The sequence below is a fragment of the Oryctolagus cuniculus genome, chromosome 15, assembly GCF_051225735.1.
Source record: "Oryctolagus cuniculus isolate XC-2025 breed Fujian yellow rabbit chromosome 15, ASM5122573v1, whole genome shotgun sequence".
Taxonomy (NCBI): Eukaryota; Metazoa; Chordata; class Mammalia; order Lagomorpha; family Leporidae; genus Oryctolagus; species Oryctolagus cuniculus.
In genome coordinates, this window is record NC_142881.1 from 39,365,412 (window position 1) to 39,380,435 (window position 15,024).

Sequence of the window (15,024 nt, forward strand, 5' to 3'; positions counted from 1 at the left end):
TCCGAACCCTTTCCTCTCGGGCTGTTTACCCCCCAGAATAGGATGTCCCACAGCAACACTTCCCCCATTCGAAGTGTCGGTAAGTCTGGTTATCAGAAAGATATGACTGGGAGTGTGATACGCAGGGCATTCGCATTTTCTTGATAGGTTAGTCATATGAGAGCTGACAAAGAAGGAAAAAGAGCAGTGATGTGGTGCAATATTCACAGACAGCTGTCCCCTGGCTTCTCGATAAATAGGATGACTTGCATTGCTGAGCTGTGTGGTCACTGCTGAAGGCATGGCCCTCTCACATTTCTTCCTGATTCACATATTCAGGGGGAGGTGGGGGAGCTTGTCATCCCCTCCCTCTTGGGCTTCCCAGACACTGAGTCTGGAATGAAAATTCACCTGCCTCTGAGCTGGCTACTGGCAGGGGGGCAGGGCTGTTACTTGGGTTCCCAGGTTGGAAGATTATCTCACCCAGCCCAAACTATATAAGCCGAGCAGTGTGGAGGGGACCAGCAGGGCCATCTCCAGGGATTCATTCCACAGGAGAAAACCACACAGACGCACTCCAGCCAACATGATGGTACTGAAAGTAGAGGAGCTGGTACGTGAGATGCCTTATTTTTATGTAATGAAAACTAGTTTGTCTTGGCTTTTCTTTGAAAATTGAAATACCCTTTTCTTTCAGGCATAATAAGAGAACTCTGAAAATGTCATATACACAGAATTTTGGTTTATATGATAAACCAAGTGAAATTAGGAAAAAAATGGAGGGGACTAATTAATTCTCTATTTCCTATTTATTATTTTCTCCTTTGGTTTTATTGCTAAGGTGTGGACTCACATGTAGTTATCAGAATGCCTTAGGTAGACATTTTGTGGCAGGTAGATATGTTTGGGAAATCTATAAGTCAGGGCCAGGACCTATCAAAGTTTTCTACAATGAAATAACTTTAAATAAGCAGAGGGGCATTTGTGATTAAGCAGATTAATGGTAGATGGAGCTCCGTCAACTCAGCATAAGCCTTGATCTAAGAGGGGAGGCAAGCCCCTGGATGTGGTCGGAGCATATCTGCAGCTCCATGTTGCAGCCTGGGATCTGAGAGTGCAGCACGTGAGTGGCTCTCCCCAAGGAGGAAGGACCGCAGGCCTCCTGCGGCATCCCCCCACGGACACCGCTGCTACTGACCCTGCCATCTTCCTCCCCTACAGGTCACAGGGAAGAAGAGCAGCAACGGGGAAACAGGGGAATTCCTTCCCGATGATTTCAGAGATGGACAGTATGAAGCTGCTGTTACTTCAGAGAAGCAAGAGGATCTAAAGACACTCCCGGCCCACCATGTGAGCCTGGCAGAGCAACAGTGGGAAAGGGAGAAACAGCTAGAGGCAGAGGTAAGAACCTTCCACTGAGTCTACAGCTGGGAGGTTGGGGCTGGTGTGGATGGAGGTGCCGGAGATGAAGGAGAAAGACACAAGATAAATGCAGCCATTCCAAAGATTCCAACCCACAGAGAGGCAAGTTTCATGGAACAGGTTTGGGAAAATAATTCTTCAACTAAATTATGACTTTTGGATTCTGAATCAGTTATTCAATGTGCTATGACCATGTTTTGATTGAGAAACAGACTCCAAAAGGTAAACATATCCAGTGAATTTGCAGTGTCACACACCATCCACTCTGTCCCTCTTTTTCTTCAGAACATGGTTTGCAGCCTGTTGTTCAGTGTTGGGCTGTGCCTGCTTTCTGTGTTGACGTAATCTGTGCTGCTGAGGAAATTCTCATTACCTACTCACACAGATAAAATGCGCATTGGTTAGCTGTGGTGCCCGGGCAGTCTGCTTTAGAGATCCTGCTTAGTGGGCACTGCTATTGCAGCATTTAATATGTATTATTAGATTCTTTTGGGTTAATAAAACCCAATTTTGACCATGATTAAATAGACTACAGAAGTCTGGGGCTTGTTTATAGAATGAATCATAAAATCATCACTTAGAGACCCCATTGTGTCTCCAATTAGTCAAGGGCTGTAGAAGTAAAGGATGGCAAACATGAAGTTAATTAGTTGAAAATCTGATCCCCCAAAACTTGAAATCACTAAATGGAAGTCAGAGATTTATTTTAAAATGTTTGATTTTTTTTTCTGTTCACATACTTGCCTCAGACTATGCAATGTTGTTTAGACACCGTTAGAATGCTTGTCAGAACTCCCCACATTTTTGAAATATGGATTTCTTTTTTTAGCTTAAAAAGAAAAAACTAGAACAAAGATCAAAGCTTGAAAATTTAGAAGACCTTGAAATAATCATTCAACTGAAGAAAAGGAAAAAATACAGGAAAACTAAAGTTCCTGTTGCAAAGGAACCGGAACCTGAAATCATTGTAAGAGCTGTTTGGTTTTGTCTTGCCATATACCCAGTGCTGTGCTACAAGGGGAAACATGTCTGTGAAGGGTCTGATTGAATCCTGGAGAGCTCATGGTAGCTCTCCCATCATTTATTTATTTAGTTATTTATTTTTCTTTTTTTCGCTCTAGACCGAACCTGTGGATGTGCCTAGATTTCTAAAGGCTGCTCTGGAAAATAAACTGGCGGTCGTAGAAAAGTTCTTGTCAGACCAGAACAATCCAGATGTCTGTGATGAGGTAAGGCTCATCCAAAGCACTGCAAGAGCCATCACATTAATTTTGTGTTTCCTAGGCTTTCTGGCAGACTTGCTAGTATGGTGCCAGTCTTGCCATCTGAAGCAGTTCCCCCAGATGTTGCCACACATGCCAGTAGCATAACTGAAGAGTGTAACGATGCAAAAAAAAAAAAATTCTAGATCAGTACTATGGGTTGCTTGTTACTGGCACTCAGATACTTATGGCTGATTTTTCTGTTTCTCTGTAACTTTGTAGATCCTTGGGATAATCTGTTAATAGGGCAAGTCCAGAAAGCCATCTTTGGAGGAATACATTATCAGCATCATCTTTGGTTAGATCCAAACACATCAGTACTAGGCGTAGACTCTGGAGTGGAGTTCAAATGCCAGCCCCGCTGCTGCTTGGCTACTTCATTTTGAGCAGCTAATGTGTATTTTTCTAGACCTCAGTTTCCTTATCTGTAAGCACAGGGCATTGGTTGAAATAAAGCCTTAGTTGGTCCAGCTCTAGCATTAGCATCATCCATACGAAGACAATTTACCAAAGATCATGAATCCTTTTGTATTATTTCCCCCATGAACTGCAATGGGGGTGGAGGGGCACTTGATAGGTTAAGCCAAAAATTCGCCTCCCATTCTCTTAAACAGGAATTGCACACTTTTTGATAGTCATCCTAGCAATAACCCCAGATCGAAGAAAACTCTGTGATCTGCACTGGAAATGCTACAGGAAGGTGCAAAATGCAAGAATGGGAAATGTCATCATTTAGGTGGTTTTGAGCCTTTAAGTTCACATTTCCCGATGTTGACCTTTGAGCACTTAGAAATGTACATTGCAGGAAATTCAAATCTTGGTTGTGTGATAATTGTTCTAATTCTGTAATTTTAGCTAACTTAGACATTTCTAATTCATAAAGAAGCACTTGGATTTCTATCACTTAGGTCATCATAGACCCCAGCTTCATACCTCTTAAAGGATTTGTGCACATTTTTATATGCATTGCTATCTCTTTTTTTAATCTCTATTCTGACAGTATAAACGAACAGCTCTTCATAGAGCATGCTTGGAAGGGCATTTGGCAATTGTGGAGAAGCTAATGGAAGCTGGAGCCCAGATCGAATTCCGTGATATGGTAAATATATTTCTTTGCTTGGAAATGAGCCAAAGTAAGTAAACTATATGAAGCTCAAGAAAACCGACAATGAAAAACTGGCCTGATTGGATTGAAATTGATCTGCGAGAAACAGGCAAAAGCTCATTTCTCCATACAAAGGAAAGTTGGGAGATGAGGCTAGGTTGAGTGAAAAGTACTTTCCATACATACTGAAAAGGAGAGGAGGGTTTCGGGGAAGAGAAGGAAGTGAAAACTGTTGAACAGAATTCAATATCCTAAGAAAGTTGGGGCATTATCAAGTCAGCAGCATTACTGAGAAGCATTGAAGTCGACACGTGCCTTTCAACACCCCTGTCCTTCCATTAAACATGGCAGCCTGCTCATGGCCTCTTGGCTGCCAGCAACATAGAAGAATTCTCTAGCTATGCACTGTATGCAATAGATGCCAATCGCCATGGATGAGATCTGGGGCAGGCTGCATTCTAAATGAACTGCATTTATGGAAAGTAGCTGCTATTCAGACCACAGTAATTCAGCCGCTGTGATATCTACAAAGACCAGTACACAGCGCATTTTATGAACTGACGATTGAGCTGGGAAAAGGCTTCATTTATTTAAATGAAGTTCAGTTTGACTTGATCGCAAAGTGGAAAAGGGGTATTAAAAAATCCAAAAGAAGTGGCCAAAATCAAAGAAAAAATACACTGGAAAAAAAATGAAAGAAACAAATACAAAGTCTGCATGGGAAGACCAAGTCCGAGTTCCCTGCCCAGGTTTTACACTGTGTCCTTTCGCCTTCCTCTACAGCTTGAATCCACAGCCATCCACTGGGCATGCCGTGGAGGAAACCTGGAGGTTTTAAAATTGTTGCTGAACAAAGGTGCAAAAATCAGCGCCCGAGATAAGGTATTGCCCCTCCTCCTCCTTCCCCTCTCCCTCCTAGCCCCACCTCTTCATTGGGGTCATCTGGAAGCCCCTGCTACGAGCAGGCGCCCTGGCCACTTCTGCTGGCACATGCCTTGGGGTCTGGGACAGCTCTGTCCTCACTTCCAGGGCATCAGCAGCCTTTTCCACTTTTCCAGTTGCTCAGCACGGCGCTGCATGTGGCGGTGAGGACCGGCCACTACGAGTGCGCGGAGCACCTCATCGCCTGTGAAGCAGACCTGAACGCCAAAGACCGAGTAAGTAGTCGGGCCACGCTGGGCCTCCTACAGCTCCACTGCTTATCTGGACTCACGCCTACAAGCCAGGGTGCCCTTTCGGGGCCGCTTCCAGGTTTCAGGCTCACTGCAGCCTGTCTATTCTGCTCCTCTAGGAAGGAGATACGCCCCTGCATGATGCCGTGAGACTGAATCGTTATAAGATGATAAGGCTCCTGATTATGTACGGTGCCGACCTCACCATCAAGAACAGCGTGAGTACTCAAAACAAGGGCCACTGAATGCTGATTTCCTAATTTCCAGAAGCATCCCTTAAATACTTAACAATATCCCACAGTGCTAGTATTTTGGGGGATCTCTGGGTGGCTTAAATGCCCCTCCCCATTTCCATGAGGATGGTGTTAACCTCCACAGCAATACAGGTTGCATGGGCAGAGCCAGGAGATGCCATAGTTACTGGGTGACTTTAGTGCTAATAGTTCTTTGAAAATTTCATCTTAAAAAGAAATATACAAAAATGCCCCAATTTTTCACCTTCAGAAAGACCTGTGTAGGAGAAGTCCAGTTTTTCTTCTGAGCTAGGAATATGGACATTCACCATTCCTGAAATGGCCTAACAGTGCAGCCAATGAAATAAAATTCATATCCAATCAATATCCAACTGATTAATAGCCAATGTTACCATTTTCTTCCAGGGAAAAATATGCTTTTGCCTAAAGTTTTCAGATAATTTCCGTCCACCCTCCACTTTAGTTTGTCTGCCTTATCTCTCAAAATAATTTCCTATACTGAGGCTCTGAAAATTCTTGTCTAAGTACATATTAATTTAACTTCATCTGTGAGCAGGGAATGATACCAACTTCTCCTCAGGGTACCAATTCTAAACAAACGTCATCTGATATGAGCTTCAAAATATCACCCAGAGGAACAGGGATAAATTACTGAAGAAATGATTTTGAAGATTTTAGAGAATCACCTTCCAAAAAGGGGGAAAGAACCAAATCATCTTACAAACACGCATAATTTCCTTCCTTTATTTGTGTTACTATGAGACTGAGAGGAATATTTTATTAAAAAAAAAAACAAAAACTGGCTCGCTGGCAAGAACAGAGAGGAGTAGTGGGTGGAGACTCCTTGGGATGAGAAAGTGTTAACAGTAGGATTCCCTAGTGCATGATACTAGGATTGGTCTCTCCAAGTCATTTTTGAAAACAATCAGAAAAAGAATAGATTCCAAATGAAGTCTCCACAACTGCAGTACATGTGAGGATTTTTTTTCCCCAGGCAGTGAGACACTAGCAACGGAGATAAACAGCATACATTTGGAGAGACTGTGCAACAGGAGATAAACTTTAACAGAGAGGGCTGCAAGGAATTTATGGAAGAATAACCCAAAATGCACAAAGGGCTTATGGCTCTGAATTATCAGTTCAGCCTCAGCATAGGGTTCTGGACCTATTAGGGTCACTGACCCAGTAGACTGATGATCTCCCCGAGGACCATGAAGCTATCACGTGATATCTTAAAGGGGATTGCAAACACCACATTGTTGTCTAAAACTCTGTAGGCACGTCTACTGAGGAGTGTTCTTTAGGAAAGACACTACAGAGATGGGGAAGTTCCAGCATGAGTTACAGAGTCACTATCTCAGATACGCACAGGGGCCCAGAGCAGGTCACATACATGACTTACATGGGTGGCTGCTGGGGTCTGTGCATGTAACTCTTTTAAAGATGGTGGGTCTTCCTCAACTCAGTCCACTGTTGCTCTGTGGCACAATTCTACCGATATTTCCACAGAGGTCACAGGTCCAGTTGGGAAATTTTTTGATATCCAACTGTTGCCAATTAATTCTAACCTTTAAAGAAAAAAAAAGCTTAAGTTGTTTGAGCAAAACCAAAACATATCTGTAGACTTATTGGCATCTCAAAGCTTCCGCTTTGAATTAAGGAAACACTTCTGAAGGAACAGAGATGGAAAATACTAAGACTTCTCCTACCTGAATGGTTGTAGTATTTGTAAATATCTTAGGATGTGTGCATGAGGGAAATCAAAATTTGATCTCAAAAAATTACTTATTCACACATCGTAGACATCAACTCCAAGAAAAATAAATTTACTGGTTCACAGCATAATTCCTGCCAACTGTGAAAAACCTGCTCCCAGGAGCACTAATAGTAACGGAGCAGCACCTGACTACTTAGGCTAAGGTGCTGAAGCAGCTCATTTATCACAAGGCCTAAGCAATCAAAGAATGGTTTTCCAGATTGATAGGACCTGGTTCTTGACCAGGAGGGATACTGTCACCTCCAGGGGCCCTTGCTTTAGGGTCCTGGAACTCAAGAGGCAATGCTGAATTTAAAATGATGTGGGGGCACTCTTGCTGCTTGCAGTCCAGGGCCCAGGGACTTTACTAATACCTAGGATAGTCCCATAGGAAAAGAATTAGTGCTAATTTAAAATGCCAAAAGTATCCCAGTGCAAAAGAGTGAAGGGCTGGCTGGAATATAAACTGCAAGTCATTCATAACAGAAACCACAGAACACTGATCACACATACCCAGCCCTTCCCTCATTAAACATACATGCAGGGAGAATGGAGTTTTGATGCCTCATGCCTGAAAGTCAAGTTTCCATCATCTTTTTTGATTAGGCCGGGAAGACCCCAATGGATCTGGTGCTAAACTGGCAAAATGGAACCAAAGCAATATTTGACAGCCTCAAGGAGAATTCCTACAAAACCTCTCGCATAGCTACGTTCTAAGGAAATGAGATTCTTTCATCAGCAACTGCTCGCTGGCATTTTGAAGGCATGGCCCAAAACAAGAGCAAGGAGCCAGAGTCCAGTGTCTGTCAACTTGCTGTGAAGCTGTAATCAACGAAGATTCAAGAAAGCACAGGGTTACTGGTGTTGAAGTTTCCTTTAGCAAAACTCACTCTATTTAATTTATTCCAGTTTCTTTCTTTCTTTCTTTGATGATATTGATATCCAGACCTTCGTGATAATCCACTTGGTAAGCAAAGCTTAATTTGTATACAACACTTTCAGAGCCTTCCATAGGTGGTTCTTAAACCATGTGACTGAGCAACGCTTGGAGTGCCTAAGTAGGTGTCATCTGTCGTCTAAGACATTTCAAGATGTTTTCAAAAGACAGGGGCAACTGTTGCAGCCTTCTTTTCTTCTGATTTTTAATACTGAAGATTGAATGAAGCAATGAAAGGCATGTAGTGACAGGAAGGGAATGAGACAATGAAAGTGATTCTGTGAGAAGGATGGGAAAGCCAACCATTTTCCCCGGAGGCCTGATTTTGTTTTGCTTTGTTACCAAATCACACAGAGTTCCAAGGTGAAGTGTAAGTGCAGGGTAGGGGAAGGTGTGGCCTACGGGGCCAACAGGACTGAATTTGCTCAAAAAAGATGAAAGGCAATGCAAAGTGTAAATGTGTAAATGTATATTGTGTTGTATCTATATTTTATATTCATAATAAAAGCAAACAGACACTAAGTCTCTTTTTAAAATTATTTAAAAAGTGTGAAAAAAGGCCATTTGGGAGGGGGTTTGTTCATTGTTTTCCAAGGTTTTAAGATTGGCGATATCCTATACAACAGCACTCTTGATAATTTGTTAAAATGCAGATTCTGATTCTGCCATCTTAGATGGGGCCTGAGATTCTGCATTTCTGAGAAATTCCCAAGCAACAATGGCACCTTGCAATGCCACCTGCACTCTGAGCTTTAAGGCTAAGAAGGTTAAAGATACAAAGGAGTTCAAGTTCTTTCCATCTCTTTGGTGTGGGAAAAGAGACCCCTGCTGGGCAGAATGATTCTGGCAAGTTTAACAAATACTCCCTAAGTTCCCATCAGGGCCTGACCAATCAAAGGTTAAACAACTGTGGCCAGAGGCTGGCATTGTCAAAAGCCTCTCATGAGAACACACCGCATCAATGCTTTTTGGCCTTCAATGGGAGACTTGTCTTGCCAGGTGCTAAGAACTATTTGTGATGAGAAAAAACAAGATTGTCCCTGCCTTGCTGTCCTGAAATGAATTAAGTACTAAAGAAATAATCAGAAATATAGTTATCAGCCTGATAAATGTGCTGTGTGGGTTTTTTCTTTTTAAGTTTTATTTGTTTATTTGAAAGGCAGAGAGAGAAGTCTTCCATCTGCTGGTTCACTCCCTAAATGGCCGCAATGGCTGGAGCTGGGACAATTTAAAGCCAGGACCCAGGAGCTTTTTCCAGGTCTCCCATGCAGGTGCAGGGGCCCAAGCACTTGGACCATCTTTTACTGCTTTCCCAGGTGCATTAGCAGGGAGCTGGATTGTAAGTGGAGCAGCCAAGACTCGAACCAGCACCCATGTGGAAGTGGGGACATTCAATGTGAGTTTCAAACATAACCGAGTTGCTGTTTTGCATTTAATAGAGACTAACGTGAAACACTAGAAGTCACCACCCAAAACCCATACAGATCGCACATAGGACTTTGACAGGACTGACATTTTGAGTGCATACACCTTTTAATAATCTGGTGATGGAGACATAAGTTGTTTGAAGCTTTTCTATTTAATTCCCTTCCAACCCAGAGTCCATGTCCCACAAGCATTGGGAGTTCCAGGGCAGTTTTGTTCTGTCTGCTCTCTCTCAGTCCTTTTGCCATCCCTCTGCCTCCCCGCCAGGCCCGGATTCTGGGATGCCAGACCCGTAAGGCTCGAGGTCCTTCAATTTCTGCCAAGCAGAGGCACAGTTCTCTGGCTAGTCCTTTTGTCTCCCATGGCATAATTTGGACGTTATCAAGTGAGCAAGGTCTTTATGGTGTCTTCCTCAAGTCCCTCTCCCCTCAAGTGCTAGGAGGGTGTAAAGAAGAGCCAAATATTTGCATGAATAAAGAGAGGGCAGGAGAGACAACATGGAATAAACTCATTAGAATAAAACACAACTCCCAGTTATCTCTGCTAACGGAAATGACTGACACTTCAGGGAAAAATTCCAAGTTTCCATCACGCAAACCTTCAGTTTCTATAAGATCCTTGCCTTCCTTCCCACTGAGCACACTCTCTGTCCACAATGTTTCATCTTGAGCTCACTCAGTGAGAGGTATTTTCTATTGGCCAATGGAGAATTCTACGAATTGTTCTTGACCTTCTTTTCCTCACTCCTCCTCTTTTTTCTTTTTTTTTTTTAAAATGTTTATTTATTTGAAAGGCACTTACAGGGAGAGGGGGAAGAGAGAGATCCTCCATTCATTGATTCACTCCCAGATGGCCACAATAGCCGGGACTGGGCACGCTGAAGCCTGGAGCCAGGAGCTTCCTCCAGGTCTCCCACATGACTGCAGGGTCCCAAGCATTTGGGCCATCTTCTGCTGCTTTCCCAGGCCATTAGTAGGGTGTAGGCTTGGAAGTAGAGCAACAGAACTCAAACCAGTGTCCATATGGGATGAAAGTGCTGCAGGTGATGCCTTAACCCATTGCACCATAGTGCTGGCCCCTCCTCTCCTTGGGTCAACTGCCAAGTCTTAGCAAGTATGCTACCCCAGCAGCTGTGTAATCTGTCTTGAGTCGTCCAATCGCAAGCATGTGTTACCCAGTTCAGATGACCCTTATTATTATAATTTTTGACAGGCAGAGTGGACAGTGAGAGAGACAGAGAGAAAGGTCTTCCTTTGCCGTTGGTTCACCCTCCAATGGCCGCCGAGGCCGGCGCACCGTGCTGATCCGAAACCAGGAGCCAGGTGCCACTTCTGGTCTCCCATGCGGGTGCAGGGCCCAAGCACTTGGGCCATCCTCCACTGCACTCCCGGGCCACAGCAGAGAGCTGGACTGGAAGAGGGGCAACCGGGACAGAATCCGGCGCCCCAACCCAACCGGGACTAGAACCTGGGGTGCCAGCGCCGCAGGCGGAGGATTAGCTTATTGAGCCGCGGCACCAGCCTCAGATGACCTTTATTTCTCAGCTGGATTACTCAAACATCCCTGTTAGGGCTCCTGGCCTTTAGGCTGTTTTCCACATTGAAGCCAGGGTTCTTTTTCTGAAACACAAATCTGGTCAAGTCGCTCACACTGTGCCAGCTCTGTGGAAGGTTCTCCTGGCACCCGACCCCATCATATCGTTTCTCCTTGTCTTTCCCCTTTGGTCGAGCTATTATTTCCTTGAGGAAGCCAATCTTGAATCCTTTGCTTTTTGGTTCCGCTAAGGTGTGTCTTGTTGTACTCCCCCCACCCATGTCATAATATTCATTATACTGCCTTTATCTACCACCCAAAGCCCAAATGGAAAAATGTCCTCTCTCCTCTTAAAGAATATTAAATATTAACCCAATATAAAAATGAAAAATGAAGGAAGCAATCAACAGGATTCCTAATCTCATGGCACTCTATTTGTGCACATTACATATGGGCACCATGCATTTACACAATGCAGTTTTTGCATAATTTACTGAAGAAAAATGTGTGCCCTTTGAAGATTTTTTTTTTAAGGAAACAAGAAGTCAGAAGCCAAATCAGGACTACAGAGTGGATACCTAATGATTTCCCATCAAAACTCCTCTCCAAATATCCTTGTCACAAGAGGAGTGAGCAGATGCACTGTCAGGGTGAGGGACTCTCTGGTGAAGCTTTCCCAAGCATTTTTCTAAAAAGTTTTATCTAACTTTCTCAAAACTTCCTCCCAATTAACAGATGTTATTCTTTAGCTCTAAAGTCATCAAGCAGAATGCCTTTAGCAACCCAAGACTGTTACCATGACCTTTGCTCTTGCCTGGCCCACACTGTACCAGTAAGGTAGCACTTCCATCTCCTTCTACAGTTCTTCAAACAAATGCTTCAGGATCTTGATCCTAGTTGTTTCAAATGTCCATCGAAAGCTGTTGTCTGCAGCTGATTTGGGTGCGACAGTTCTGGTGCTCACACAGCAGCAAGTCTGCTCTATTTTAACTCTGCAGTCAGACTTGCGTCAGCTGGAGCAGTTGAAACATCTATGCTATTGCTTCCGGAGTTAATCATGAGGACCTCCCTCAGTTAGGGCATGGTCAAGATGAACTTTTTCCTTGCAAATTGATGTGGATAGCCTGTTGCTGTGGGCTTCATCTTCAACACTGTCTTGTCTATATCCATTTGTAAACTGCTGATTTCTGTGGAGCATCACCCCCATAAACTTTTCATAAAGCATCATTAATAATTTCACTCTTCTACCACCTAAGCTTCCCCCTAATTTTAATGCCTATTCTTGCTGCAATTTCAGCCGAACTCAGTATGCTACCAGTAGGAGCTGTTTAAAAAAAAAAAAAAAATCTGTTTATTTATTTGAAAGGCAGTTAGAGACAGACATATGCAAAGAGAGGGATCCTCCATCTGCTGGTTCACTCCCCAAATGGCTGCAACAGCCAGGGCTGGGCAAGGCCAAAGCCAAGAGCCAAGAGCCAAGAGCTTCTTCTCAATCTCCTAAATGGGTGGCAGCGGCACAAGCACTTAGGCCATCTTCCGCTTTCCCACGTATATTAGCAAGAAGCTGGATTGGAAGTGCAGCAGCTGGACTGTATCAGCATCCACATGGGATCTGGCATTGCAGGTGGTGGCATAACCCACTGTATCACAATGCTGGCTGAGGTGTTTTTTCAAACTGATGCCTTACCTTTCTTAGTACTTCAAAGTAGATCCTGTTCAGATATGTTATAAAAAGTCAGTGTGAGTTTGTTTTGGTGCAAAAACTTTGGAAATTCATGCACACTTTTTTCATAAGACACATTTCATAAGACAAACTTTTTGAAGACCACCTATGTGTGTACAATATTCTATTTGTATTTTTCCATGGACTGTTATTGTTTTTGCTTTGTTTTTAAAGGGAGAGACAGAGAAGCAGAGATAGAGAATTCTTATCTACTGTCTTACTCCCTAAATGTCTGCAATGGCTGTGCCTGGACCAGGCCAAATGCTGGGAGCCAGGAAATCAATCCAGGTATGCCATGTGGGTGACAAGAATCTAACTACTTGATCCATCACAGCTGCTTCCTGGAGTCTGCATTAGCAGGAAGCTGGAGTCAGAAGCCAGAGACAGGAATTGAATCAAAGGTCTTTAATATGGAATGTAAGCATCTTAACCACTAGGCTAAATGCCTACTCCCTATTGTATTTTTAAAAATAGGAGGTATTAAAATTTATCAAATGTATTTTTGGCATCTATTAGGCTTCTAATTTTTCTCATCTGACCTATTAATATGATAAAGTAAACTACCTTAAAAGAACTGAAATAATCCAATTCTGAGATATTCTTATATTCCTGGGATAAATTTTACCTGGTCATGTTGTTTTAAAGGTTTCTCTTATCTAACATTTTATTTAAGCATTTACATTCATAAGAGATTGGCATAAAGCCTTCTTTTTAAAAGGCATCTATTATTTATTTATTTTTCAACTACCTTAAAGGCAGAGCAATAGAAAGAGAGACTGACTGATCAATCGATCTTCTGTCCACTGGTTCACTCCCCCAAATGCCTGCAACAGTTAGGGCTGGGCCAGGCAGAAGCCAGCAGTCTGGAACTTTCATCTGGGTCTCTCACAATGGTGGCAGGGGTCCAAGCACTTGTGACATCATCTGCTCATTAGCATTCCAGGATGCATTAGCAGGAAGCTAGATTAGAAGCAGAGCAGATAGGACTTGAACAGGCACTCCAATATGAGATATGTATGTCTCAAGTGGAGGCTTAACCTACTACGACAAGACACCTGCCCCAACTTTTCTCTTTTTCATAAGTACGTTGTCTCTGACCCTCAAAATAATGTTCTTTTTCTCATTTCAGAAAAATTCTGGGGCTAGCGCTGTGGCATAGCATGTAAAGCCACCACCTGCAGTGCCAGCATCCCATATGGGCACCGGTTCGAGTCCCAACTGCTCCACTTCCAATCCAGCTCTCTGCTATGACCTGGGAAAGCATTAGAAGATGGCCCAAGTCCTTGGGCCCTGTACCCACATGGGAGACAGGAAGAAGCTCCTGACTCCTGGCTTCTGATCGGCACAGCTTCGGCCGTTGCGGCCATCTGCAGAGTGAACCAGCGGAGGAAGACCTCTCTCTCCCTCTACCTCTCCATAACTCTGCCTTTCCAATAAATAAACCTTAAAAACAAAACAAAACAAACAATTCTTACTCAATTGTATCTCTCTATCCCACTGTGTATTGTGTATCAATATAGCACAAATGCAAGTATGTGCACAAAAGGCTACTTTTACTTAACATGATGATACTGCTATTATGAAAAGAATTATTTCTAGTTAGTTGAGTTTATTGCTTTGATACATATTTTTTTTTAAATTTGTGTTTGTTTTGATTTGAAAGGCAGAGAGACATGAGAAAGATCTTCCATCTGCTGGTTTACTCCCCAGACGCCGATAACAAAGAGGCCAGGCTGAAGTCAGGAGGTCCTGACACATGGGGTGGCAGGTATTCAAGTACTTGGGCCATTTGCTGCTGACTCTTAAGGATGTGTATTAGCAGAAAACTGGACCGAGAAGCTAAGTAGCTGGGACTTGAGCCAGACACTCTGATTTGCGATGCCAAATGCCTCTCCTATGCTTTGATAATTTTAATACAGCTACTAGGGAAATCAGCATTAGGCCTCCAGGGGTTCCAACCAAAAGTAATCTTATTTCAAAGATATCACAAAGTAAGCAGTGAAGGAAGAGGCCAAGTCTAATTTTACATGTGTATCTTCTCTCCTTCCATAAATTCTATGGCAATTCCTTTTAGAAAGAACTCTAACTTGATAAATACACTGACAGAAAAGCTTAAAACATGAATAGATCAATTAAGTAACCCTCTTAATGTAAGGTTTAATAGTCCTCAAAATTACTTCTTGAGTGGTAAGATTAAAAAATAAGCCACTGTATATAACAAGTAGGAAGGCATGAGTTTTTAAATGAACAGGAAACATTTTGAAAGTGTCCTGAAATACTGAAACATCTTATGCAAGTCTACTGCTGTTATTTACCACATACACAAAGGACGAATAAAGCAGTCTGTCTTCCTCTTAAAATGTTTCTAAATTCATTAAGCCGGCAGCCTTTAAAAAGGCTGCACTAGGTTCTGCTTATTGTTAAATGACTGAATGTAAAATTTTTTAGAGACTTGA

At 42.9% G+C, this 15,024-nt stretch overlaps 1 protein-coding gene across 1 annotated transcript; it reads left to right on the forward strand.

Moving 5' to 3' along the window:
• The first annotated feature begins 347 nt into the window (after window positions 1-347).
• Window positions 348-8,405, forward strand: ANKRD1 (ankyrin repeat domain 1). The gene is made up of 9 exons (NM_001082054.1): window positions 348-592; window positions 1,201-1,380; window positions 2,231-2,368; window positions 2,523-2,630; window positions 3,664-3,762; window positions 4,552-4,650; window positions 4,827-4,925; window positions 5,060-5,158; window positions 7,557-8,405. The coding sequence occupies exons 1-9, from the start codon at window positions 566-568 to the stop codon at window positions 7,665-7,667; spliced, it is 960 nt and encodes a 319-aa protein (NP_001075523.1). The 5' UTR covers window positions 348-565; the 3' UTR covers window positions 7,668-8,405.
• The last annotated feature ends 6,619 nt before the right edge of the window (window positions 8,406-15,024 follow it).

What these genes read in the sequence shown, in the direction of transcription:
- ANKRD1 (NM_001082054.1), top strand. Translation starts at nt 566, where the DNA reads ATGATGGTACTGAAAGTAGAGGAGCTG. An exon ending in AGATCGAATTCCGTGATATG is followed by an intron (nt 3,763 to 4,551) that starts GTAAATATATTT and finishes CTTCCTCTACAG; the next exon opens with CTTGAATCCACAGCCATCCA. An exon ending in ACCTGAACGCCAAAGACCGA is followed by an intron (nt 4,926 to 5,059) that starts GTAAGTAGTCGG and finishes CTGCTCCTCTAG; the next exon opens with GAAGGAGATACGCCCCTGCA.